Source organism: Prionailurus bengalensis, chromosome C1 (genome assembly GCF_016509475.1).
Source record: "Prionailurus bengalensis isolate Pbe53 chromosome C1, Fcat_Pben_1.1_paternal_pri, whole genome shotgun sequence".
NCBI classification, from domain to species: Eukaryota; Metazoa; Chordata; class Mammalia; order Carnivora; family Felidae; genus Prionailurus; species Prionailurus bengalensis.
Genome location: NC_057345.1, coordinates 28019176 through 28047169, shown reverse-complemented (window position 1 = coordinate 28047169; position 27994 = coordinate 28019176). Strand labels below are relative to the sequence as shown.

The window sequence follows — 27994 nt, the reverse complement described above, 5'->3', positions numbered from 1 at the left end:
GCCCACTCCGAAGATCTGCTCGGGCTTTCCGCGTCCTCCGGCAGGGGGCAGCCCAGCCACCCCAGCTGGAGACGAAAGCAGCGCTCGAACCGCGAGGCCCAATCCACCACGGAGGCGGCAGCCGGCGGCCCAATAAGGCGTCCGCCTCGGGCGCCTCCCAACAAGCGGCCCGCTGATTGGCTTCCTCGGCCACCCGCCGCGTTACCCTGGCAACCAAGCGAGGGGACGCGGCGGCTGTGAGTCTAGGCCTCCCGCCACCCAACCCCGGGGCTCGTCGCCTGCCCCGCTGGTATCTGGCACCATGTCGGTGCGGACGCTACCGCTGCTCTTCTTGAACTTGGGCGGGGAGATGCTTTACATCCTGGACCAGCGGCTGCGGGCCCAGAACATCCCGGGAGACAAGGCCCGCAAAGGTGAGAGGCGCCCGGCCCGCGCAGCCAGCCCCACGCCCCGCAGCCCGGCCCCCTCCCCGCCGCCCCGGCGCTCGCAGCCGGACCCCGTCCCCCCAGCCAGGCCCCCCTGCAGACTGACCAACACCGCTGCACCCCGCGCTCCTATAGCCAGCCCCATAACGCCACAGCCCCGTCTGGTCAGAGCCCCTCAGGAGTCAAATTCTCCAAAAAAAAAAATTTCGCAGCGGAAGGATTAAATACCCGCGCTAAGGTATATCATTAGGGGACCTGACCCCCTCACCTCCAATTTCCTCCCCCCTCCCTCAAACTGGAGAGATGATCTCCCAATCTCTCTTGACAAATGATCCCTCCCAAATGTAGGAGTCCCAGCCGCCCACCACCTGGCGACAAACTCCTTGCCAGTCCAAGAATCCTCTACTCCAGCGAGGTGAGGATTCTCCTGTCCTCTGTGTAGTAGCCTCCTTCATGAACTGGAGGCAAGTCTTGCTCATTTCAGAAGCTATTTCTAGAAAGATGGGGTTCTGGAATAACAGATAAATAAGAAAACACAAGTGACTTTTAAGTTATTCTCTTTACAATTACTGGAAGAGAAGGCAGTTCTGGAGATAATTATATGAGAGTTTCTGAAATGCAAACGCTGTCACCCATATACACCACGTCTAATTTCCGGAGAAATGGCCACCCAGAACTCTCTGCCACCCTTATGCTCTCCCTCTTTTCCTTCCTCTCAACCAACATCCGCTTTCACCAAGTTTCCTGGGATTAAGTATGAAAGAAATCTGTATTTCAAGGTAGAGAAAGAAGAGTGGATATAAAGGTAACTGACATGACCCAAGATTAAAAATTTATTCTCTCCAACAGTCTGTATGCTCAATTGATGTTAAACGTGCATACTCGGACGTTAAGCATACATATTCAGATATTCACTGTTGTGCCTGTGCGATTGAGTCCAAGTCTATGCACAAAGAGATAAAAAGAGTTCCCTGCAGCATACCCCCTCCATTCATTCTGCACACTGCCGCCTGTGAGCTTTCTAAAATGCAAATCTGTCCATACTCCCCGCTACTTAAAACCCTTTGTCAGCTTTCCACTGCTGTTTGGACAGAGACCAAGTCTTCGGCAGGATGATTCAGGGCCCTCGCTGACATGATCTCTCTCCACCTCTGCAGTCCTACCTTCCACCACTGCCTGCCTCCTACTGTGTATCTTAATCATAGGTCTACATTTAAAGCATGTGCATTCAGATTTCCATGCTAGTAATCACCATTGTATCCCAAACCTGCCATTTCTGTGCTGATAGTTCCCCTCCCATCCTGCATTTTCAGCTTAAGAATCCTCTCCTTCGGGAAGATGGGGAAAGGGTCTGAGAATCCTCCCATAGCACTCCATGCATGCCTCTCCCTACCTTGTCACTGGCCATGTTATACTGAAACAGTCTTTGGGTGTCTCCCCCACACGTGAGGGTTTTATTCAGCTTTGTACTGTAGCACCTAGCGCAATGCCTAGGCCAGAATAAATTGGTGTTGAGTCAGTGTTTGTTGAACTGATGATCTAAATTGGCTGTTTGATATGATGTTGCCATTTCTTCCTCAAGAGGGTTCTGTCTTCCTTGGCCCATATGTTCTGTGATTTCACTGCGCCTGATGGCACTAGTGAGCTGACAGGTAGTCCTTGCCCTGGCTGCCTGCATCTCAGAAGACAGTGTAAATTAGCAATTAAGAGCACACTCACTGCAGTCATACAACTGGGTTCCAACTGTAGCTCTGCCATTTAACCAGCTGTGTGATTTTGGAGTGTAACCTCCATAAGACCGTTTCTTTTTCCATAAAATGGGAATCATACATACTTACAGCAAAGTTGTAAGAATTGAATGAGATCTTGTATTCAGCATATTTTGCACAATGAGTAGCAGGTGCTGGCTTTCAAGAGGGGGGGTCAGGACAAGACCCTCTGAATGCGAAGGGACCGGTTTCCTTTGTCTTCAGGAGCTATAGTCCTTCTGGGTTTGCCGAGCGCAGCTCTAGGGAGTTTCAGCCATGGTTAGCAATTCACATCCACTCGCTGGTTCCTTCCTTCCACAGTTTGGGTGAGTGTCAGACATCCTGTGAGATGCTGGGTGGAGCCTGATCCAGCCGTTCTGTGTATTCACAGAATTCAGGGCTTTGGATCAGTCTCATCCAGCAACTGATTCTAAAACGGGGCAGGCGGTGGGGGGGGGGGGGGCGGCTGGGGAGCTGACATATCTTCCTAACAACAACAATAAACATTTACTAAGCACTTACCGTGTACCAAGGACCTCTCTGAAGACCTTAATCCCCACAGCTATACTATCCTTTAGGTAATACTATCCCCTTTTCACAGTTGGGGAAGCTAATTTGCCCAGGGTTACATAGCCAGTAGGAGGAAGAGTAAAGGATTTGAACCCAGGTCATCAGGCTCCAGAGCTCACACTCTTAATGAATATGTCCTCAACTGCTGCACTATACTTCCATACGTGGGGGGGACTGTATCAGAATCTTTGGGAGGGGGGATGGGAGGTGGGGAAGAGAGGGAGAGCTTTGAAAAACGTATCCAACATACCCCACTGATTTTATGAAAGGAATGACGGAGGGTAGCTGGCTCATGGGGACTTGTAGAAGACAGTGACAAAACAGGGTAGAGGGCTCAGGATTCACAAAGCTGAGAAACACCCTTCTGTCCCCCCATTGAGAGTTGGCGTAGCTGCAGGAGCCACTGTGGCCATTACTGGCGCACAGAGGCCTATAAAACACCAGACACGGTAAACAAGTCCTCGTTGATGCCGTGAATGGAAATCATATTTCTTCTAGGTGTTTTCATTATCTTACACAACTAATTGGTCTCCTGGAGGCCCTCCCGCTCCCACAAGGCCAGCGCACATATTGCAGTTTTTCGCCACAATGCAGCCTCTAGTTTAGCATTCAACAGAAAGGAAGTGCCGTCTCTGTGGGGCAACTTTTGAGTGTTGCATATGAATGTCCCACGTTTTAAGCAATAGCAAGAATAATAAAAGCTGCCTTTGCCTCCTGTCCTCTCAAAAATACTCCTAAATAAGACCCTATTACATTTTGTTTACATTCCTCATTTTAGAGAAGGGGAAACTGAGACATAGAGCCAGTAAGTGATTTTTCCAGGACAGGCAGATCACAGCGAATGGTGGTGAGATACTGTTTTTATTTTTCTAGTTCCAATGTAGCAGGCAGCTCTGGATAATCTTGAGCCTTCCTCCCATTCAAAATACTAAAGTGAAATTGTTGCAACCAAGTCATCAGGAAAAATAACAGAAAGTCAGGACGTGGTTTTTACCTTCCTGAGGTCCTCAGGAGGACAGGGACGTGGGGCGCACAGCACTAGAACGACCTCTGCTGGAGCTGAGTGTCATTGCCTGCAGGAGTGCCCTTACCCAGGACCCGATTTTGCCAGCAGCAGGGAGCCACTGTCTCTTAGAGTACTGGGCCCCTTGCAGCACCACCCCTCTGCCCACGAACGCATCAGGCAAGACCGCCTGTAAAATAAATGCCACTAAAAGACAGAGGATGTGGACATTATGCCAAAGAAACCAGTATCTGCTCCAAGAAGGCCAGGTTCTTGGTGCTGCTTCCCCAGTATTTTCTCTCCAAAAGCCTGTGACTTGTGGGGAAAAAGATGGTGAATTTTCCCGGAGGCGTCTAACCTTGCAGTGGGAACCTTTTGCCACCAGTTAGGGCACGGCAGTGGCTGTGCTTTCGAACTGATTTCTTAGGTGCTGTTGGTGCTGTATGTTGAAGGCGCATGGATGCTCGATTATAACTTCAGAAATCACCTCTGAAACAACCTATTTTGCAAGTGTTTCCAAAAGAGACCATTAATTACAAAATGTGTTTAAAATGTGGATGCAATAAATAAATAAATAAATAAATAAATAAATAAATAAATAAGAATGTGGATGCACGTAGAACCCTGCTTAGAGGGCGTGGTATTGGAGTTCAACATTGAAATCTCCCCCCCCAGAAAATTAAGGAAAGAAAAAAGCCACATTTCGTCCTTTATGGGTAGTGTCCAAAGTCGTGTGGTACAGAAAGCGAAGCCAGAAGAGAAGCCAGCTAAGTGTTGGATGCGTGTTATCTGCTTCATCCCCACCGCAACCCTATGACGTAGGTGCCGTTCGGATCCCCATTTTACAGATGGAGAAACTGAGGTTCAATAAATGGCCTGAAGTTACATAGCTAGCAAATGGTAGAGCCGGATCTCAACCTATAAAGGGTCTTGATTCTCACGGATTTCTCCAGCCAAGCACCTTTCTCCTCATTTGGTTTCCTCTTGGCATGTCCCCACCCGCTTTTGTCCTCAGGGGCTTTCCTTACAGTGGTCCCCTCATTATTCCCCTCTTTTTACATGGGAGTCATGCATCTATATGTAAAAAGTAAATCAGAAACAAATGGACATTTTTTTCCTTTTGGTTCACCTTTCAAGTTTTCTATCTGGAGCAGTTCCATCTGTACTCTGGAAAGGGAAATCTTAATCAAAAAAAAAAAAAAATCAGGTTGTAGAAAAAGAAAATCCTCTCTCTACCTACTCTGGGGAGTCTTCCTCATGAAAGTTAGTGTCTGTAAAAGCCTTTGAATGGTGTGTATTCTCACAGCATCAGAGAAAATGACTCCTCAGGCCTTTCAAGATCAACCCCAAGGTAGCTGGTTTCTCCTGGGTTTCCTCTCCCACGAGGCCCCCCTCTAAAAGACATAGCCTCTCCAGGGCTCTTTTGGAACTTGTTATTTACCTGTCGTCCTTTCCAAAGTCTCAAATGGAAGGCAGGGTATCCGCATTAGACGTCACTGCCCACGTGCAAACTGAAGTTTCATAGGCCACAACGTCGGAATTGGTGTTTTTAAAGCCTCCTTGAAAAAAATGTTCTTGCTTCATGAACTGGTGTTTTCTTTTTATATGCTTCATGTAGATGAATGGACAGAGGTGGACAGAAAACGAGGTATGCTATCTCTGGGCTGCATGCGTTCAGTCTGCATCCACAGGCTCACTCGGTCCTGTATCGTTGGGCTTCCTGTGGGACCACTCTAAATACTCCTAAGGGAAAACACAGGCGTGAGTTTCTCTTTAGCCAAGACGTTGGTTGTATGGTGGAATCTCTTACTTAAATAAATGCAGCACATAAAATGAAAACCAAGCAAACTTTGGCCAAAGGACCATATGGCACCCTAGGTATTTGTCTCTTCTCATCAGTGCCAAGTTTGACAGGGACCACCAAGACAGCAGCTACACATCTGGGGAGACTGTCCTATCCGGTAGTCCTTAAAACCATTATGTGACAGTATCGTGCAGCCAAAGAATTGCGCTTCGACACCGGTGCTCCTCCCCGAGCCGTTCTCCTTAGCACACAGAGATCTCTACTGAGCAACGGAGAAAAATGGGAGCCTGTGGCTGCACAGCCGCCAGGACTGTGGGCTGCAGCATGCATGCACCAGGACCTAATCGTGCCAAATCTTCAGTTTCCCCTTCACCTACAACCAGCAGCAAACCTGAAAATTTGGCCAGTTCCCCAGAATAAAACCTTAGCCTTCCCCACCTTTAAATGTCACAAGTACCTTCCATCACTTGACATTTGGGTGCGGTTTATGCACGCCATTGGCCATCGTCCTCAAGATTTTAAATGCTCTCACCATACCAAGTATGCCGAGGAGACGACATACGTAATATGTAAGAGCACAGACGGTAAAATCAAACACCCATCCTAATTTCACTTCCACCACCAGCTACGTGACCTTGGACTTTAACCTAAGATTCAGTGGTCCTCCTTGATAGAATAAGGAGAGTAATTCAGGGTTGTCTCGGGGTTTAAGTGAGATAATGCACGGAAAGTTCTAAGCCCAGTGCCTGGAACATAGTAAGGTTTCAAAAATGGTAACCACCTGGAAGTAGCAGCTTCTCCCTTTTAGGCTCGGTTCCAAATTGCATATTCCCCATAACAATTAAATGTAGAGCAGAGGTAGTTGGTAACAACCCAGTTGCCTTCAGGGGTGCGTGGGTGGCTCAGTCGGTTAAGCATCTGACCTTGGCTCAGGTCATGATCTCACTGTTCGTGGGTTCAAGCCCCGTGTCGGGCTCTGTGCTGACGGCTCAGAGCCTGGAGCCTGCGTCAGATCCTGCGTCCCTCTCTTTCTGCTCCTCCCCTGCTTGCACTCTGTCTCTCAAAAATAGACAAGCATTTAAAAAATTTTTTAAAACCCAGTTGCTTTCATCAAGAGAATTATTTCATCTAGGCCAGGATCCAAGAAAAACACACCTGAAGTCCTCGACACACTTTTATTGCATTTTACCACTTCTCTTGAGCGATTTTTGGCCCACCTCTTGACACATGGTGGAATTTCAGGTGAGACGTGAATTATGAAGGCTGTGAGTATACATAATTAAATCACTGGAATTTATTTTAACTTAGGCATTTAAAAAATTTTTTTTTTAATGTTTATTTATTTTTGAGACAGAGAGAGACAGAGCATGAACAGGGGAGGGTCAGAGAGAGGGAGACACAGAATCTGAAACAGGCTCCAGGCTCTGAGCTGTCAGCACAGAGCCCGACATGGGGCTCGAACTCACGGACCGCGAGATCATGACCTGAGCCAAAGTCAGCCGCTTAACCGACTGAGCCACCCAGGCACCCCAACTTAGGCATTTTTAAATAACAAGCAGAACCTGACCTCATAGTCAGAACCCAGGACAAGCAGCCTGATCTGTTAAGAGCTCAGCTACTAACCCTCTCTGATGCACCTGTTAAAAATTACTTCCTTCCCTGCCCTTAGTCCCTGCAGGCTGTCGCCTAGCTCCTAGCACATTCCTGCCTCGTGAAATTAGGCAGAGCTCATGTGAGTGCAGAAAGCTAACACCAAGACAGACCGACAGGCCTGCTTAAAATCGTTTCTCGGGTTTAACTTCAATACAGCATGGACTGCTTCTCTAGGGAAGGCCAGCCTTCCGTTCCTCGTGCCCTGGCGTTTATCTCGAGTCCGGTACAGTTTCAGGCCCGCCTCAACCAAGTGCCGGGTAAAGCGCATTGTGAGCTGTGAGCCTGTTAATTTGTGCCCCCATACTCTTTCCAAAGACTTAAATTCGAGGGGCGCCTGGGTGGCGCAGTTGGTTAAGCGTCCGACTTCAGCCAGGTCACGATCTCGCGGTCCCTGAGTTCGAGCCCCGCGTCGGGCTCTGGGCTGATGGCTCAGAGCCTGGAGCCTGTTTCCGATTCTGTGTCTCCCTCTCTCTCTGCCCCTCCCCCGTTCATGCTCTGTCTCTCTCTGTCCCAAAAATAAATAAACGTTGAAAAAAAAAATTAAAAAAAAAAAAAGACTTAAATTCGAGAGGCGAGAGCCCTGGGTGCCAGAACCCAATCATAAAACGGTCATTTCTTCTTTGGGGGCATTTGTGTTCACCGCCCTGCCCACAGAGACAGGGTGCGCTGTGCTCCTAATGACAGGTAGACTTTCTGGTCGTTCTGGTACAAGGAGCCATGGTGATACCTGGCCTATTCACTTCCCGGAGGGAAAGGTTTCACTTTGCTTTGTACTGTGCCAGAGTGACTAACACTCACCCTGCAATTTTCTTTCTTTTAGAACTGAGGTATTTGGGTCTAAGTTGCTAGGGACTCAAAGACTCTAGAGAAACGACCCAGCACCCAGGTAAATGGCAGCTTTTGTAAACACTGACATGACCAGAGCTGATGTGATTCTTCAACTGGAATTCTTCCTCTTTGGCACTCCTCCTTGCCCTACATAAATCTGGAAAATTCTTCAAATTCTTTCTTTTGAGGGCTTATATGTGGCTTTGCATTTGTACCTATTCCCTTGCAAATTCTGCACTTGATCTAGGCTACGGTAAGAACAGGGTTAGGAAACCCAGTTCCTTGCAGGCCCTTGCTTGTTTTGGCCAAAGACAAAAGACCATTCATGAAGCAAACCCAGAAGAGTTCATATGTCCCCAAACTGTCCACACTGGGGAAATGTTTAGTGCACATTAGGGGCATGCTGCAATGGGTTCAAATTGTCAGAGGTGACGCCTACCCTATATTGGTAATGGAGTTCTTCCTCACAAAGAAGATAGAGCCTAGAGTGAAGTCCTAAGGTCAAGTGTGAGTTCAACACTTCTGCCAGGAGCCACAGTCATTTAGTTCTTTTCTGTTAAAAAAGGTGGGGAGGGGGCTTCCCCTCTTTCTCCGTAGCCCTTCCAGGTAAGATTTAAAAACAGCCTGGGGGTGCCTGGGTGGCTCAGTCGGTTAAGCGTCTGACTTTGGCTCAGGTCATGATCTCATGGTTCCTAAGTCCAAGGCCCGCATCAGGCTCTCTGCTGTCAGCGCAGAGCCTGCTTCAGATCCTCTGTCTCCCTCTCTCTCTCTGCTCCTCTCCCCTGCTCACACATTCTCTCTTAAAAATAAATAAACATTAAAAAAAAAAAAAAGATTTAGACACAACTAGCCCCCAGCTCCCCTTTCCCCCCAAAATGTTCTTCGAGATGCTTTTTTTTTTAAGATTTTACTTTTTTTAAGGAATCTCTACACCCACTGTGGGCTCAGACTGACAACCCCAAGATCAAGAGTCGCACACTCCACCAACTGAGCCAGCCAGGTGCCCAGATGCTTTTTAGTGCTGGCCTGAGCGCTCAGGGTACTTCTATCCATGACTTAAAGGTATGACCTGACCACACTACCTTGCCTTCAGTCTCCAAAATTCATGGTCACAACCAGTCACCTGGTACCACCTTTGTGTGGCAAGAGAAAGGGGCATTTGTATCCTTCGGTGATAATCACTCATGTTTAGTAATTGAGTTTGTATCATTATTCTAAATAATCAGTTTTCTTGCAAGTTTTAATTGCTATGAATGTATATTCTCAGCATTCATATACTCTCACCCTGAGGTCAGCATATATCTGGCTTAATTAAGAATAATCTGTGTTCATACATACCTGGTCCTATTTCTTGTACCAGATGGTTTTCCTAGCCCTCAACTAATGTTATTTGAGCAGCACAAAATAGTTAATTGAATGAGTGAATGAACGACTAGAATTATAGACACTTTGGTTTGCACATGCCTTAGGACTTTTATTCTCACCAGATGGAAACTTTCCATTTGAACAACACTGAGACGTCACCACAGTGTAATATCAATATTATAGATCAAATGTAGGGGCGCCTGGGTGGCTCAGTCGGTTAAGCGTCCGACTTCAGCTCAGGTCACGATCTTGCGGTCAGTGAGTTCGAGCCCCGCGTCGGGCTCTGGGCTGATGGCTCAGAGCCTGGAGCCTGCTTCCGATTCTGTGTCTCCCTCTCTCTCTGCCCCTCCCCCATTCATGCTCTGTCTCTCTCTGTCTCAAAAATAAAAATAAACGTTAAAAAAAATTTTTTTAAATATTATAGATCAAATGTAGAAATCAAGGCATTCTAAAATGGTGCATGAAGTACATGTCTTGTAGAAACACTAGAAATCTCTAACCAGTGGGTAGACTTGTCTATTTTCATAAAGTATTTTTTCTTTAAACAGAGTCAATTACCATTATTGGTCCCATTTTTATGAAATTTAATTTTAAGTAAAAACGTTACAGATTAGCTAAACACAAAGAGCAATACTGCCTCTCATTTCAAGGAAGAGATCGAAAATGTTCGTAGGAATCTTTTTTAAAGAAAGAAGAAACATTTCCCCCATCAAGTGAGATAATACCTGTATAAAAGTGGCTTATAGGCCCTAAAGCATGACACATTTATACGTTGTCACATTTATGTTTGCTCTGGGACAGGCTCATAAGGCACTCTGGGCCCTGCTTTCTATTGGGACACCTGTGTGGTTTATCCCAAGGGAGCACATCTCACCAGCACATCAGCATCCCCAGCTCTGCTTAGACCGGCCCCTGCATCCCATTCATACACAGAGACCATTTCCCGAATACAGCTTCCTCCAGTACCTCGCTCAGCTGTATTCTCTCTTGTCTCTACAGTTCTGCACGACATCATCTCAACCATGTTCAATCGAAAGTTTATGGAGGAATTGTTCAAACCCCAAGAGCTCTACTCCAAGAAGGCCCTGAGGACCGTCTACGACCGCCTGGCTCATGCCTCCATTATGAGACTGAACCAGGCCAGCATGGACAAGGTGAGAGCAGACAGCTGCCTCTGTCTCCTTGGTTGCACCTCTTGTACCCTTTGTGGATGAGCACAGACTGGGTCAAATGAGATGATGTATGCAATGGTGCCTTGCCAAAAAGAAAAAAAAAAAAAGCCACTCACAAGTATCAGGTGTTGGTATTGAGTTTTGGAGTTAGAAAAGACCTCAAGTCATCCATCCCAACCCCTCTGATGTTTGTGTCCTTCCACCTGCCCAGAGAGGGCTGGCATCCATGCCCATATTTGGGAACACTAGGAACACACCTAGGAACCTCAACCCAACACAGGTGCCCCACCCTAAACACTAATTCTGCTTCATTCTTAACAAATCTAAGCTTTGCGATGAGGAAACCAGACATTTTTAAAAGCAAATTCGATACTGCTCAGTCTTTACTTAGAACATGAACATATCTATATCTTTGGGGAACAAATTGTTGGGGCACTCTGATTTTTAAAACGATAATTTCAAATAAATAAATGGCAGATAACAGACAAATTTCCTATTCAGAAGAATCTCCTGTTCAGAGCATGCTCTGCCATCAAGAAAGGAGAGCATAACCCCGCACTCCCTGTGTGGGGGCTGCACTCAGTGACTTCCTTCCAAAGAGGCCAGTACAGAAGGGGAGGGGGACACCAACTTTCAGTGGAGAAATGACAAACATTACCTCCACCGGGACCATCAAGGTCCACGTCAACAGGGATAAGTCATGTTGGTAGTATGTGCCCCGATGGGATGTGATGAGGATGGCACTCGACCCCTGTGGTCTTCCCCCCCGAACACTCACAACCCCAGTCTAATCGTGAGAAGAATGTCAGATGACATTTGGAGGTCACGTTACAAAGTACCTAACCAGTACTCAAAGCTCGCAAGGCCACCAAAACCAAGCAAAGTTAGAGAAACTGTCACAGCCAAGAGAGGCCCAAGGGACCTGATGACTAAATGTAACATGGGGTCCTGGAACAGAAACAGGACGTTAGGGGAAACTAATGAAATCTGAATGAAATATGGGCTTCAGTTATTTTTAATAATAGCAATAACAATAATAATTTTTAAATAATTTATTTTTTAGTGTCTCCGTTATGTGAAGGTTTTAAAATCCTGAGGACTGACAGTGAGTGCTGAGTGTGCAAAATCAGTGGTCACTTAATGCTGGAAGCTGGGAACCTTGGGGAGACAGACTGGTTTTAACTGTGCCCTTACCCCCTCTCACTTACTTCTGGAAAGTTACTTGATCTCCCTGGGCCTCCAGTTTCTCATCTATAAAATAGGGATAATAATAGCTTGTTTGTATCAGTTCAAGGAGGATTCAATGAGAAAACATAGCACACCTAGACTTGGCACGTAACAGATGTTCAATCAGTGTTAATCACCTTCTCCGCTCTGCTCACTCTTCTGCCTTTAAGAAGGTCCACGTTTTCGTAAAGAAAGCACACAGAATTTGGAATCAAAAAACCTAGATTCTTGGGGTACCTGGGGGGCTCAGTGGGTTAAGCATCCAACCCTTGATTTCGGCTTGGGTCACGATCTCATGACTCGTGGGATCGAGCCCTGCGTCAGGCTCTGCGCTGACAGCAAGGAGCCTGCTTAGGATTCTCCCTCTCTCTCCCTCTCTCTCTGCCCCTCCCCCACTCACATGTATGCACACTCCCTCAAGAGTAAATAAATAAAAAAAAATTTTTAACCTGGATTCGAGTATCTAGCTCTACCAGTTACAAGCTATGAGACTCAATTTACTGAATAATCTGAATTTTCATTTCTTCATCTTATACCTGTTTTTATCCTTGATTCCTTGCATGGTGTCCTATCCACAGCAGGTGCTTCATGTCTGGCAATGACGGCAGAGAGTCTCAAATCTATATCTTTAGTATTTTATGTTCACACACACACACACACACACACCCCAGGGTGCTCCTCTTGCCTCAGGATCTGACCATCCTGAGTTCAAATCTCACCCTGGCGCTTACTACCAGCTATGTAAAATTAGGCAAGTCTCTTCGTTTTTAAACTTGGGCTAACCTCTACATCATAGAGTCCGTGTGAAGATTAAATAGGACCAAACTAGGTGATGTATGTGATCGTGCTCAGCACCACACGAGATCGTCATAGCTTATAGTCTCCACCCTGCCTCGAACGTGCCGGTAGCTTCTCTCCCAGACTGCTTCCTTCTGCCCCGCATCCCCCAGACTGCCCTGCCACTGTCAGCGTTGGCCTTCTCCTGAGCACTAGATGGAAAACGCATTTCAGACAGCCCTTATCTTCGTCCCCAAACCTAGCCAGGCAGTCGCCACATGTGACGCTTTTCCTTTGAAGAGTCACGTGTGCTTCCTTTCCCTGCCTTTTCCATGCCCACCATCTTTATACCAGGCCTTACATCCAGATTACTCCAGCAAAGTTTCTTTCATCCTTTTTTTTTTTTAAGTTTTTATTTATTTAATTTGAGAGAGAGAGAAACTGTGAGCAGCGGAGAGGCAGAGAGAGAGGGAGAATCGTAAGCAGGCTTCGCACCATCAGCACGGAGCTGGATGCCGGGCTTGAACCCATGAACCACAAGTTCATGACCTGAGCCGGAAGCCCGATGCCGGATGTAACAGACCGAGCCCAGTTTCTTTCATTCTTGTAGTCACTAGATGTTATTACACACCTATCAGGAGCCAGGTCCTAGCCAATCTCCCCAACTCCAGTCTCCCTTCCACTCCATCTCATTTTATCATTGCCAGACTCACTGATCTGGCTTAACCACTACCTCTATCCTGACAGCTCGGAAAAATTTAGTAGCTCTCTAATCCCCACCACGTCTATTCTAAATTATTTTGCCTGCCTTGGAGCGCTTGAGTGACTCAGTTAAGCGTCCGACTTCGGCTCAGGTCATGATCTCGTGGTCCGTAAGTCCGAGCCCCGCTTTGGGTTCTGTGCTAACAGCTCGGAGCCTGGAGCCTGCTTGGGATTCTGTGTCTCTGTCTCTCTTTCTGCCCTTCCCCCGCTTGTGCTCTCTCTGTTTCTCAAAAATAAACATTAAAAAAAAATTAAAAATAAATAAGTAAATAAGTTTGCCTGTCTTTCTAAAACCTTTAATATTCTAATTTTGCCATATTTATCCAACTTTGTTTCCCACCGACCCCAACACGAATTCCCCTCTCCAATCAGGCTGTCCTCCTCCTTCTCCCAGGAAAATAGCATACTCCTTGCTGCCTTCAGGCCCTCCTACATGCTGTTGCCCTCAGCTAGAATGCCTATCCCCTCCCTCAGTCGGTGTGAACCTGTGACTGCAGCCTTCTGCTCCCGCAAAACCTATCCTGACCACTTTGGTCCTCACCAGTGTCTCACCTCTTCCCGCTCATGGGCGGTCAGACCACATGGGGGGCTTGTTGATATCTCGTTAAGTACCGTTCAGCATTTAAAACTGCTCCTACATGGTTGTGGGACCTTACACTTACCACATGTGCACATACCATCTCCCTGCCTCCTCTCAGCAGTTCCGCAATGACAGGAAATTAGGGAATAATTTTTACACGTGTGAAAGCTCAGGCTCAGAGAGGTGGAGGGACTTGGCCAGGGCCATCCAGCACATCAGCCACAGTGGTGGAGGGCTGGCTTTTGGGTTTTCGCTCTCTGAGGCCAGCACCAGTCCAGGGCCCCGTGGCTGCCGATACTGTCCCAAACGTGTTCCACTAGCAACACATGTGAGCTGACCAGAAATCCTGGTTTTCTCAGGAATGCTCCTCCACTGGTCTGGCTTCATGCTCCTCCTGCTGCTCTGGCTTAATTACTAATATTATCCCCTTTGACTCTCAAAAGTATCTTGGTTTGAGTGATCACTGACGTGGTCACCTGAGCTGTATGATATGCCGAGAACTGGTTTTCAGTAAATGCTTGACCGAATGATTGTGTGCAGGTGCTGATGTCTACTTCTCTGATCCCCTTTATTTTGCTCAGCTCTATGACCTGATGACTATGGCTTTCAAACACCAAGTATTGCTGTGCCCCCGCCCCAAGGATGTGTTGCTCGTCACTTTCAATCATTTAGATGCCATCAAGGGATTCATCCAAGACTCCCCAGCCATCCTGCATCAAGTGGAGGAGATTTTCCGGCAGCTGACTGAAGTAAGAGGTCACCGCCAGTTCATCATCCCTCAGCCCTGTTCTTATTCTCATTCCCCCTGATAAGAACAGTTGGATTCTGGGGCTCCTGGGTGACTCAGTCAGTTAAGTGTCCGACTCTTGATTTCGGCTCACATCATGATCTCACTGTTGTGAGTTCGAGCCTCACGTCTTTGGGGCTCTGTGCTGACAGTGCAGAGCCTGCTTGAGATTCTCTCTCTCCCCCTCTCTCTGCCCCTCCCTCCTCTCTCTTTCTGTCTCTCTCTCTTTCTCTCAAAATATAAATAAAATAAACATCTTAAAAAAAAAAAGAACAGCTAGATTCTATGACAGACAGAATAGGCAAAGCCTGCCACTCTCCCCAAAATTCTAAAAATCTACAAGTATCTAAAAATAGATTAAAAGGTCATATAATAGGCCTTCCCATCTTATGCGCTCTCACCGTTGCCTTCAACGCCGGGAAAGCAATGACACAGAGCACGAGCACGGCCATGTTCTCCTGACCCCTCTGAGAAGGAGTTCACGGTGGATGTTCTGCTAAATCTGAATGGGAGAAGGGAGAAGTGAAGGGTACCATAATGGGGTCTCTCCCCCTGGGGAGGGAGCCGGGCCGGCTCTCCTGCTGCCCCTCCTCCCCCAGCAGCCGAGTTCCCTGAGTCCCCTGTTGGCCTCTCTGGCTCCAGCCCCTGAGTGCCCGCCTAGCCCTGCCTGTCTGCCCTTCCCACCTCACTTCTGGAAGTGAAGTGCTTCTTTCTGCTTTGCCTCTGGCAGACATACGGGGGCCTCTCTGCGGGGGAGTTCCAGCTGATCCGGCAGACCCTCCTCACCTTCTTCCAGGACCTGCACATCCGGGTGAGTGAGTGGGTGGCCCCAGGAGCACCCTGCCACTGCTGTCCTAGGGAAACAGGGTGCCAAGGGGCCAGGCAGAAGACGCCTGAGGTGGCCCAGTTAGTGGTGTCCTCAGCGCTTGGCTCCATGATGATAAAATTGCCGATAACAAATCTCAGCAGTTTTCAAATGGACCAAGGAAGACAGTGATATCGCCATTCTTGCCCAGTTACCCTATGTATCTCTTTAAAATATGGTCTGTTCCCTTCTCCAGAGGAAATGTGTTCTCTGTGGACCAGGGAAGACAAATAGATTTCAACTCAGAGGCCAATTTCATTTTTAACCCTCATGAATAATTTTATTCAGCATAGATGGGAGTAATAACACCAACATAAATTAAGATCTCTCATAGTCATCGATTAAAATTTTTAAAAATATATGAAAGTACAAATAAGATTAAGTTTTGTATTGCTTTAAAATATTGAAAACCCTGCATCATATTCTTCTCAGGACAGTGCCTGTGTGGACATTGTTTTATGGATTGTAGTGATATAAGGAGCCATATTGATTTCTCAATTCTGACGAGATAAAATCCATTATAATGAAAAGACACTCCTAATAATAAGTTTATAACAAAATCATTAAAATATATTAAACCACAAAATATATTAAGCTTTAATTGCCAAGTAGGCAGGCAGTGAAACATCTGAATGTCCATGAAGAAAAATAGGAATCTCATATCCTGACGATATTCTGCTGCTGCTCCGTTACACTTGGCTGGTTTTCCGAGGCTGGTCTTTAAAGGTGTTTCTGCTCGGCCGCAATGTCTGATTGCCTACACAGATTTTCTCTGTTTTCAAAACAGTCTTGATAGTCTTTAGATTTGTTAGTGGGAACCCACTTGAAATCCTGAGCAGTTCTTTACAACCATCCCAATCCCCAACCCCCTCAGCCCTCCAGAACCCTTGCAGAGTTGCCTCCTCAAAGGCAGTCTCCTCAGATCACCTACCCTCAACCAGACTCTCATTCCCATTCCCATTTCCTTCCCTCGTGGACCTTCCTCGTGTTCTTGCCATTGTTTCAGATGTTGGGACACATCATTCCATCTTTGCCTTTTCATAGAATGTTCCCTATACCTCCCCTCGATTATCCACCGCCCTTGGAATCAGTTCATTCTGTAAAACTAGTCAGTCCAACACTTGTTTATTGAGTGCCTACTCTATACTCACTCAGTGTCTGAGATACTAGGGTGAGAGATACATGGGAGAACAAGACAAAGGCCCTGCCTTGGGGAGGTTCTACACTAGTAGGAAGAGACGGGGAAGACAAGTAAGTCATGTTCTGGTTCTGATAACTTTTAGGAAAATGACAAGATAAGGTAAAGTTATAGAGAGCAACTGGGATGGAATGTCCCTTTAGACCAGCAGTGTCTCATAGCACTTTCTGTCGCGATAGAGATGTTCTATATCTGTGCTGTCTACCATGATAGCCACTAGCCACATATGGTTATGGAACACTTAAAATACGGCTAGTGTGACAAAGAAGCTGAATTTTCAAGTTAATTTTAATAGCCACACTTGACTAGTAGCTACTGTACTGGACAGCGCATCCTTAGATGATAGAGTTAAAGACATGTCAAGGGCAGCCTTTCTGAGGACAGACACATGAGTTGACATCTCAGGGAAGTGCATCTAAATTGAAGGGACAGCAAGTTCAAAGATCCTGAGATGGAAAAAGCATGATGTGTTCCTTGGACAGAGACAAAGCCAGTGTGAGTGAAGCCTATGTAGGCAGGAGTGATACAGTTAACAAGCTGTGTGGCGTGGGCACTGACTCATCAGAACAGATGCCAGTTATAACTAAACTGGTACCTACCAGTTGACTTAGCTTTGTACCCAAGTGAGGAGTTTATTTTAAGAGTAAAGAAAACATTTCAGGCATCCTAAGGTGAACAATAACGTGATCTGATTTGTGTTCTGGAAGATGAACTGTATGGGACAAGGGCGGAAATAGGACTGTAGCTAGGACACTACTATAGAAATCTGGGTAAAAAATGAAAGTTCTTGGGGCCCCTGGGTGGCTCAGTCAGTTAAGCGTCCAACTTCGGCTCAGGTCGTGATCTCACGGTTCGTGGGCTCTAGCCCCGCATCAGGCTCTCCGCTGACAGCACAGAGCCTGCTTCGGATCCTCTGTCTCCCTCTCTTTCTGCCCCTTGTGCGCGCTCTCTCTCTCTCTCTCTCTCTCAAAAAAACCAAACCATTTAGAGGCACCTGGGTGGCTCAGTCGGTTAAGAATACAACTCTTGATTTTGGCTCAGGTCATGATCACTGTTCGTGAGTGACAGCACAGAGCATGCATGGGATTCTCTCTCTCTCTCTCTCTCTCTCTCTCTCTCTTTCCCTCTCGCTCTCTCTCTGCCCTTTGCTCACTCATGCCCTCTATCAAAAAAATAAAATAATAATTATTTTAGGGGCACCTGAGTGGCTCAGTTGGTTGGGCGCCCAACTTCAGCTCAGGTCATGGTCTCACAGTTTGTGAGTTCAAGCCCCATGTCGGGCTCTGTGCTGACAGCTCAGAGCCTGGAGCCTGCTTCAGATTCTGTGTCTCCCCCATCTCTCTGCCCCTCCCATGCTCATGCTCTGTCTCTCTCTGTCTCTCAATAATAAATAAACATTAAAAATTTTTTTAAATAATAATAATTATTATTTTATAAATAAAAATTAAACAAATAAACATTTTTTTTAAAGACAATGAAAGTTCTCGGGGCACCTGGCTGGCTCAGTCGGTGGAGTATGTGACTCTATCTCATGGTTGTAAGTTCAAGCTCCACATTGGGTGTAGAGATTACTTAAAAATAAAATCTTTTTTTTTTTTCTTTTTTTTTTCTTTTTTTTAATTTTTTTTTCAACGTTTATTTATTTTTGGGACAGAGAGAGACAGAGCATGAACGGGGGAGAGGCAGAGAGAGAGGGAGACACAGAATCGGAAACAGGCTCCAGGCTCTGAGCCATCAGCCCAGAGCCCGACGCGGGGCTCGAACTCGCAGACCGCGAGATCGTGACCTGGCTGAAGCCGGACGCTCAACCGACTGCACCACCCAGGCGCCCCAAAAATAAAATCTTTAAAAAAAAAAAAAAAAGAGGGGCGCCTGGGTGGCTCAGTCGGTTAGGTGTCCGACTTCGGCTCAGGTCATGATCTCATGGTTCATGAGTTCGAGCCCCACATTGGGCTCTGTGCTGACAGCTCAGAGACTGGAGCCTGCTTCGAAATCTGTGACTCCCCCTCTCTCTCTGTCCCCTCCCCAGCTCATGCTCTGTCTCTGTCTCTGAAAAAATAAATAAACATTAAACAAAATTTTTTAAAGCAAAGAAAGAAAGAGAATGACAGTTCTTGCTGCCAGTGGAGATAGTGAGAAGTCTTCACATTTGGGGTATCCCTTCTGGGCAAGAGCAGTTAAGACTTACTGAGAAATTGGACATGGGGAGGGAGAGAAAGAAGAATGAAGAATGACTACGTTTTTGGCCTGAGCAGCAGGTGGTGCCATTAACTGAGAGGGGGAAAGCCTGAGGGAAGTATATTTGAGTAGAAAAATTAATTAATTTTATCTAAGTTTGATTTGCCTATTAGGCATCTGAGTAGCAAAGTCAAATAAGCAATTGAATATATAAGTCATAGAGACGGCATTCAAAGTCTTCTGGTCTCTTGGTGGAGGCTGGTCATCCTCCCTTGTCCACAGGTAGGGTGTAAAAAGCATGGTCAGCATTCCACCACCTTCCCCCTTGCTTTCAGATCATTATTCTCCTGCCCTCACCAGCTTGGCCCTCCCCTAGTGAGGACAGACCAATAAGCCCAACACCACACAAAGCCCTGCACTCATCACTCACTGAAACTGACTGCCCAGTCACTCACCCCTGTTCCCGGAGCATTGACATCCCTGGCTGGCTCTCCTCCTGGCCAGCAGAGCCCAGCCACTGTCCTGGGGAATGTGACTGCTCAGGGACACGCCTCATCTGGCACTCCAGACCCACAGCCCTGTGACTTTCATTTCCTCTTTCCATAGGAAACATGCTACCTGCCCCCAGGAACTCATTAGAGAAGGGGGAAATGCACTAAGTGCCTTACAGATGTTTGGTTTTAAAATAGAAGAGCGTAAAGAGGGAGGACACGGGGGTGGGGGCAGTCAGTTCTACCTCAGAGAATCAGAAAAGTTGGGGTGTCTGGTTGGCTCAGTCGGTGGAGCATGTGACTCTTGATCTTGGGGTCGTGAGTTCAAGCCCCACATTGGACGTAGAGATTACTTATATGTCTTTTTAAAAAAAGAAAGAAAGAAAAGTCTTCATAGAGGATCTGATATCTTTTTTAAAAAATGGATTTTCACCAGGCCCATGGGAAAATAGGAGCAGGGTTAAGTGGACATCCGAAGTAGAGAACACCATCTCAGTAAAGGCATGAGGCACATACCTGTTTGGTGTATTTCGTGGTACAGAGGCAGCAGAAGGCTGCAAGCGTTTGGATATGGCAAGAACATAGGATTCAAGGAGGAACATGGCTGCAGAGAAGAACACGGGCCAACTGGACATTATCTGGCAGGCAGCAGAGAGTCACTAAAGCAGGAAAAGGACACAGCCTGATAGAAGTTTAGAAGTGTCTCTTCACGGGTGCCTGGCTGGCTCAGTTGGTTAAGTGTCTGACTCTTGATTTCCGCTCAGGTCATGATCTCATGGTTCATGGGTTCAAGCCCTGCATCAGGCTCTGCACCGACAGCGTGGAGCCTGCTTGGGAGTCTCTGCCCCTCTCTCTCTCTCTCTCTCTCTCTCTCTCTCTCTCTCTCTCTCTCAAAAATGAATAAACTTTAAAAAAAAAAAAAAAGAAGGGTCTTCACCGAAGAATGGAGGATGGCTCACAACCAGGTGAGGGGGGGCAGGGAGGCCAGTTAGGAGGCACCTGCAGCGGCCAGGCCAGAGATGACGAAGGTCTGCACTAGGGACCAGGGTGGAGAGGAAGGGCCAAACACAAGGAATAATTACTGGGTCTGCAGGGCTTGGTGACTGAATGCACATGGGAAGGTGGCGAGGAGAGAAACTCAGACGGCTGAGGTAGTGCCCTGGTGGCGTCAGTCGCTACAACTGGGAACACCAGAGGAGAATCAGGTTTGGGAAGACAAACGATGACCCTGTTCTGAGCAGGGTGTATTGGAGGTACATCCCACGGAACCCATAGGTAGACACGTCTAATAGGCAATGGGATAGATGCACCAAGTGACCAGGGCAGGAGACCAAGTGGCAGCTTGAGATCTGGGCACCATCAGCACAGAGGTGAACACTGGGAGTAGATGAGGTCACTTGGGGGGGGAAAGGGTGAAAGAAGAGGAGAAGGACAGGAGAGCCACACTTAACAGCTGAGGGCCAGCAGAGGGGCTGGGCAAGCAGACAGACCCAACAGTCCCATCCAGCCAAGGGCAGGTTGTCGGGTCAGACACAACCACACACTGGACTGAAGTGTATACATTTCAGACCTGCTATGACACAGTCAACCTTATTAGAATTAGGCTCACAGAGGGTCTAGCACATGCATATATTCCCACTTCTCTCTCCAAATTTTCTTTCTCCATGCTTGTATTCTCATCTCTTGGTCACAGAATCTTACGGTTAAAAATTCCTTAAAGGTCTTCCAGCCAAACCCACAAACCATGAGATCGTGACCTGAGCCAAAATCAAGAGTCAGATGCTTCACTAACTGAGCCACGCAGGTGCCCCTCCCATCTCTGCTTCTAAAGTGTCTTCACACCCACCTTCTTCCGTGCCCAGCTCCAAACCCACACTCACCCCTGCCCACTCCCATGCCTGTGGTCATTCTCCTCAGTGGGCTACTGTGCATATACCATCCAGCATATCCTGCTGTGTGTTGTCCCCTGTTGCCATTTTACGCCCGGGTCCTGGGTCCGGTTGGACTGTAATCCTAAGAGTATTAGCTACCACGTATCGAGCACTTACTGTGTGTCAGACGCAGCGATAAGTGCTTTTTCATTATCTGATTTAGCAGGTAACACTTACCCGTTGAATACATGCTATTATCACCCCTGGTTTGCCAAACAGAAAAGTGATACGCGGAAAGGTTGTAGAACTTGCCCAAAACTCAGAGCCAAGGAGTGGCCCAGCTGGGGTGTGAGCCTAGACGGTCTAACATCAGCGTGCCAAACTGCCATCTTACACACTCTTACCCCTTTGCATTTTCACTGCTTTGCACACAACAGATGCTTATTTTTGATGATATTATGAATAAAATCTAGTCGAGTTTTAGAGTTTGAAGGGATCCTCGAATTTATCTCGTTTTACAGATGAGGAAGCCAGGATCCAATAGAACTGATTAACTACTGCAACCTTGATGGAGTTTCATCTGATCCAGACCTTGACACAAAGTATGCAAACCAGGGGGCGTCTGGCTGGTTCAGTTGGTAGAGCATGTGACTCTTGATCTCAGAGTTGTGAACTTGAGCCCAACGCTGAATGTAGAGATTACTTTAAAAAAAAAAAAAAAAAAAAGCCAACCAGGAAGTAGAAATCAGTGTATTATGGTGTTTGCAGTCACATAAAAGACCTTCAGACTCTAAGGCCAACCGGATCCAGATCCACCTGCTTGGGCCCCTAGCACATGGCCAAAAGCTCAGGCTCCAGAGTCAGAAACACAAGGGTTGAATCTTTAGCTCTGCCCCTTCTGAGCTGGCTGGCCTTGAGAGAGCGTCTCAACCTCTGAGCTGCCAGTTCCTCGTCCTTATTGTTCTCTTTGGGCAAGTCCCCTCACTCGGGGAACCTCAGCTTCCTCATCTTTAAAACGAGGGTAATACAGCTCACCTGGAAGACTTGCTGTGCGGCTCAAAAGAAGGTCTGGTTGGAAAAACACTGTAACTCTATAGGGCTAGTTACGCTGAGTCTTTCTCGTTGTTAGAAGCTCACTAGGTAACACCCCCAAGCCATTACACACTTTCCATCCTCAGAATGCTTATGTCTAGGAAAATATACCAAGAAAAATGACAAGAAGTGTATTTTTTCCCAGGTATCCTTATTTCTAAAGGACAAAGTTCAGAATTCCAACGGTCGCTTCGTGTTGCCGGTGTCCGGGCCCGTTCCCTGGGGAACTGAAGTTCCTGGACTCATCAGGTGAATTCTCAACAGTAATTGTCAGACCAACGTTTGGGGTGCCAGGAAACCCACATGCAGGCCACCACGTAGAAAGTGCCGGGTTCCTACCCACCCCAGCCTTCCGTCAGTCAGTGAAGCACAGCAGTTAGAAGGTCAGGTTCTCATCCCAGCTAGGCCACTTAGCAGACACTTGAGGCCAACCGCCCAGTTCTTCAAGATTCACTTCCTCATCTATGAAATGGTTGCTGTGAGAATGAATAAGATAATAATGCTCTGAAGTGCTTACACAGCACCTGGCACCTCACACGTCCTTGGTAAATATTGTTATTATTACCTCAACCAGCATCTTTATCTTGAAGGAGTGCATGAATCTCCTTTTTGTCCTGTAGTACAAAGAATAAAGAAGCCTCCAGGACTACCCGAGCTTGGAGAACATCCCATCATGTCATACTTTGTATTGTAGAATGTTCGACAGCAAAGGCAAAGAAGTGAAGAAGGTAGAATTCAAGCATGGTGGAAACTATGTCACTGCACCAAAAGAAGGTTCTTTTGAACTGTATGGAGACCGAGTCCTGAAACTGGGAACCAATATGTAAGCACATTCTCCCTCCCCGAATGAATTCAAGTCTGAGGGAGGTCACTTCATTTTTAAAAACCTGCTTGACTTCCCCTATGAAAACCCCTGCTGACAAGTGAAATAATTTCCCCTCAGATACAGTGAATGCAGAGCCCTGACATTTTCCAAGGGCCCCCAAGATGCCCAAACATCAGGTAACTCAACAGGTTGAAAAATAAATAATTTTAAATAGCCACGGATGGGGCGCCTGGGTGGCTCAGTCGGTTAAGCTGCCGACTTCAGCTCAGGTCATGATCTCGCGGTCCGTGCGTTCAAGCCCCGCATCGGGTTCTGTGCTGACAGCTCAGAGCCTGGAGCCTGTTTCAGATTCTGTGTCTCCCTCTCTCTGACCCTCCCCCATTCATGCTCTGTCTCTCTCTGTCCCAAAAATAAATAAACGTTAAAAAAAAAATTTTAAATAGCCACGGAAGAGCACTAGCCAAAACCCTTGTTGCCATGGAGATCCAGAATGGCGTGGCCTTCACGTACTGTTCACGTTTTTTTCAGTAATCTACATTACTTTGCGAGAAGAGCCATTTCCACCTAACTTCACAGGTATTTTTCTTTGGGAAGCCATGAAATCTGCGTGGTTGCTACCCACTTAGTTATATTCTGTAATCCTGGCACGTTTCTGGATGCTTTTTAATGTCTCAGGATAAAAGTTAACGTGCTGTATTTCTGAGTTAGAAACAAGTCAGTGTAAAAGGGCTGGAAAGTGTTTTCACAGTTTTCTGTTGACACCAGGTACAGTATGAACCGGCCGGTGGAAACCCATATGTCTGGGGCATCAAAAAACTTAGCTCCACGGACCCAGGTGAGCTTCCGCCCTCCTTATTCCTCTTCAGAGCTGATTTCTAGACACAAAAACCGGGATGGGGAGAAGGGTGGAAACTCTAGACTTCAAAGCCAGCCAGTGTTTCCCTCATTGTTTACACTCTTCTCAGTTCAGCCTTGCAAGTACAAAGGTTTTTAATTGTAGTTTCTCATGAAGACTTCCATTGATCTGACTAATTAGGTAATTTCAGGCTTGGCTCAACCACCATAATTAAGCTGGAACCACACACCAGGACACGTGAAACGGCATGGTACCCGTGCCACTAGGTCTGTGGTTGCTGAGTCTAGCGCTCGTGTGTTCTGATCATTAAACCGTCCCTTTGCAGGGCTACCCGACATAATGATGTGGTAGCTCCGTTCAAAATGGGGTTTTAGATTCTCTGAATGCCATCTTTATAAATTTTCACAGCATTAGCTACTAGCGAGCTATAGGACAAATCATGAAATAGTTATGTGCAAACATTGATTGAACGACTTCTGTGGGCTGGGAACCCAGGGACACAAAGCTGGCTTAGAAGGAGAAATGGGCCCACAGACCAAGGTGTCAGTATAAGCAAAGGCACCAGGGGACAAGTGAGCCTAGTGGTGTTTGGGGGGGAGCCGGGAGGCAGCGTCTCTCCCACGTGGCTGGGTCATAACGCAATTGAGGCAGGTGGCCGGAGAGCCGCCCGTACCAGGACACTGGGGCCTGATCCCAAAGAGGCTTAAACAACTTGGACCTTGTCATTTAGGCAAGAGGCAGAGGGGTTTATCTCAAGCGAGAGAGAAGTCTACTTGAGATAATGGTCTGGTGGCAGAGCGACAAAAGAAAGGCAGAGTAGCGGACGAGGCAGAGCAGGGGGCGGCTGGGTTAGAGGAGCCGGGGTTGGAAGGAGGGGTGAGGGTTGAGCGGGGCCAGACAGCAAGAGGAGGGAAGGGATCCCGGGTGTGTTCACCACAGTCACCACCTGAGGGCAGTGTGGTAGCTCCGATGGAAGCAGTGCCCTTGGACCTGGAGCTTTTGCTGAGGCTACTTGTAAACTCAAGGGAACTAGACTGACGAAAGAGGAGGTAATGTTCTTCCTCTGCAAGGAGGAAGGTCGTCTGAGGAGAACGGGGATCCCTGGGGGCCCTCCGCTCATCTTGAAAGTGTGAGAATCTCTGGTTTGCTGCCTTGCTAAGGGTCCTTCTTCTTCTCATGTGGATTATTTCTGTTTTGGTTAAGCCTCTTTTCTATGCTTTGTTTGGACACATTTCTTCCCCGGATAATGTAAAGAGTCATTGTTTTGCCTTGTTCTGTAATACCACCCTGGGTCTCCAGGGTCTCAGCAGGAAATGTGATCACCTTCATGTAGCTAAAAATCATGAAATTGTTTCTGCAGGAAAACATTGCTCCAAACCCTCTTGCTAAAGAAGAGCTGAATTTCTTGGCCAGGCTGATGGGAGGGATGGAGATTAAGAAACCCAGTGGCCCTGAGCCAGGATTCCGGTTGAATCTCTTCACCACTGATGAAGAGGAGGAGTACGTTTTAAACCTGTTTCTTACAAGGCATATATAAAAATCCTAAGTGTGATAAGAACCAAAAAAAAATGACCATTGTAACCAGTAACACTTAAAATATAGGTGTAAAGGTCACAGAGGAAAAACCAGCAAATTCAATAACCTAGTTAAAGAAAAATCCACCAGGGACGCTTGGGTGGCTCAGTTAGTTAAGCGTCTGACTCTTGATCTAGGCTCAGGTCATGATCTCACGGTTCGTGAGATGGAGATCTCAGCTCAGGTCATGGTCTCATGGTTTATGAGATCAAGCCTGACGTGGAGCTCTGCGCTGACAGCACAGAGAAAGTATTCTGTCTCTCCCTCTCTCTCTGTCTCTCCTCTGCGAAAACACGCACGTGCGCTCTCTCTCTCTCTCTCTCTCTCTCTCTCTCTCTCTCAAAATAAGTAAATAAACTTTCAAAAAAAGAAGAAGAATCCACCAGTATTAAATAGCATGCATCTTCTGGATTCATTCAAGAAATAGTTCTAATGTCTTACACAGCAAAGCATAGCTGAACAAGAAGTATCGAAAGTCAAGAAAATCATAGTAAGAAAAATCTGTTAAGAAACCAGAGGGAAGGGGCGCCTGGGTGGCGCAGTCGGTTAAGCGTCCGACTTCAGCCAGGTCACGATCTCGCGGTCCGTGAGTTCGAGCCCCGCGTCAGGCTCTGGGCTGATGGCTCGGAGCCTGGAGCCTGTTTCCGATTCTGTGTCTCCCTCTCTCTCTGCCCTTCCCCCGTTCATGCTCTGTCTCTCTCTGTCCCCAAAAAAATAAACGTTGAAAAAAAAAATTTAAAAAAAAAAAAGAAAGAAAGAAACCAGAGGGAAGTCAGAGCATGAGTCTTTGGGACATGGCAGCCTCCTCCAAAACCAGTAGGGAGAGTGATCCACCCAGATTTATACAAAGCTTCATAGTTTGTAGAGCACGCGTGCATCATTATCTCATGTGATCCTCCTTGCACCCAAGTATTTGGGATGGGAGTTGCCCTCTGTTCCTGTTGAACTAACTTCCTCTGTGTGAGAGTCACTCTGGTGAGTGCTGGGGACACAAAGATAGAGCGTAAGACCTAGAGCCTGTCCTCAGGAGCCCGCAGGGTAGGAGGAGAATGCACGCAGACACAAGTTAGTTCGGTGCCGAGTCATAAATGTTCTAATGGAGGACGTAGTGATTGACTTTGCACCAGCAGATGAAGGGAGTTGGCATCTGGGCTTGGTCTTGGAGTTTGCCAAGCAGAGGAAGGGGAAAAACATTCTGGCCAAGTTCAGTACATGCAAAGGCACAGAGACATACAGGGACTTGACTTTCTGGAGCATAGGGTACACTGCTTGGGGATAGGACGGCCAGAAAGCTGGAGGGAAACGGCAGAAGGTGAGGCAGGAAAAATAGGCTTCTAAATTATCAAGCGCCGGTGTGCCACGCTGTCGGGGAGAAAACCCTAACCTTTGACCCATTTCTCTACTATCTCATGCAGACAAGCAGCCCTAACCAGGCCAGAAGAGTTGTCCTACGAAGTTATCAACATACAAGCTACTCAGGTGTGTGCGGGCGATTGCACAAGCCAAACGTTAGTCCCCTCCTCACCTCCTAATAACCTTGAACTTCACTGGCCCTCCCTTCCCTTGAACTTCACTGGCCCTCCCTTCTCTCTAATCAGCATGTATCTAGAGCCCCTCCCTGGCAATCAGGTGAGGAACTGACCTGCATCACGGTGGCGGGATGAAAATTAAACACCAGGTGCACAGAGAGGCAGTCGTGCTGATACGTCCCTTTCACTGCCTTCCCCTGGTGTTTCTCCAACAGGACCAGCAAAGGAATGAAGAGCTGGCTCGCATCATGGGGGAGCTGGAGGTCACGGACCAGCCGAGGCAGAGTGCCAGCAAGGGGGATGATCTACTTGCCATGATGGATGGGCTGTAGGTGTACTGGCCCGGGACCCTCGGCCCCCTGTGGGGCGGGCTCCCCGATAAGGACCCCAGAGACGCCTTGGGGAGCAACATGATGTCGCTGGTTTTCTCCGGAGTGAGCAGGTACCTCCCGTTCCTGTTTGTGTTGTAACTGAACTACACAAGTCTCCCTCAAGGAGCACAGTGTCTGGAAGGCACACACATACCCACGTTCTCACCAAAATATATTCTGCATTTTAAATTGGACCTTCTCCATTTTCTTCTGGTTTTATGGCAACCATCTAAAGCCATAGGGCCATAGGTTCAAGCCCCAGAGCCAGGAAGGGGGCGCGCCTGTTGCGGCTCTCCATTGCGGCTTTCCTGTGGATGCCTATGGCTCACGGGCCCCTGTGAATTGTCACAAAACTTCAAGGCGTCCTGGGATGTACTCTGCCTTGTAAGCGACTTTGAAATGGGTGGGGAAGGCAGTTGTGGCCCAGCTGAGACAGCCCTC

General features: G+C 47.3%; 1 protein-coding gene across 5 annotated transcripts; it reads left to right on the top strand.

Annotated features, from left to right (window-relative positions):
• The first annotated feature begins 200 nt into the window (after positions 1–200).
• OSCP1 (organic solute carrier partner 1) lies at positions 201–27747 on the top strand. Of its 5 annotated transcripts, none has more exons than XM_043574508.1 (11): positions 201–413; positions 5365–5394; positions 10396–10550; positions 14496–14663; positions 15432–15512; positions 22542–22645; positions 23091–23219; positions 23988–24057; positions 25439–25578; positions 27069–27132; positions 27398–27747. In XM_043574508.1, exons 1-11 carry the CDS (start codon positions 302–304, stop codon positions 27512–27514), a joined length of 1170 nt encoding a protein of 389 aa, XP_043430443.1. In that variant the 5' UTR covers positions 201–301; the 3' UTR covers positions 27515–27747. The 5 variants fall into 5 exon arrangements, with proteins under 5 accessions (XP_043430443.1, XP_043430441.1, XP_043430444.1 ...); XM_043574506.1 differs by having other exon boundaries at positions 15399–15512; XM_043574511.1 differs by lacking the exon at positions 5365–5394 and adding an exon at positions 8953–9093 and having other exon boundaries at positions 301–413; positions 15399–15512.
• The last annotated feature ends 247 nt before the right edge of the window (positions 27748–27994 follow it).

Excerpts from the sequence above, each read along its gene's own strand:
- OSCP1 (XM_043574506.1), top strand. The coding sequence starts at position 302 with ATGTCGGTGCGGACGCTACCGCTGCTCTTCTTGAACTTGGGCGGGGAG. Across the intron at positions 414-5,364 it reads GGGAGACAAGGCCCGCAAAG|ATGAATGGACAGAGGTGGAC; the intron begins GTGAGAGGCGCC and ends TGCTTCATGTAG. Across the intron at positions 5,395-10,395 it reads AGAGGTGGACAGAAAACGAG|TTCTGCACGACATCATCTCA; the intron begins GTATGCTATCTC and ends TTGTCTCTACAG.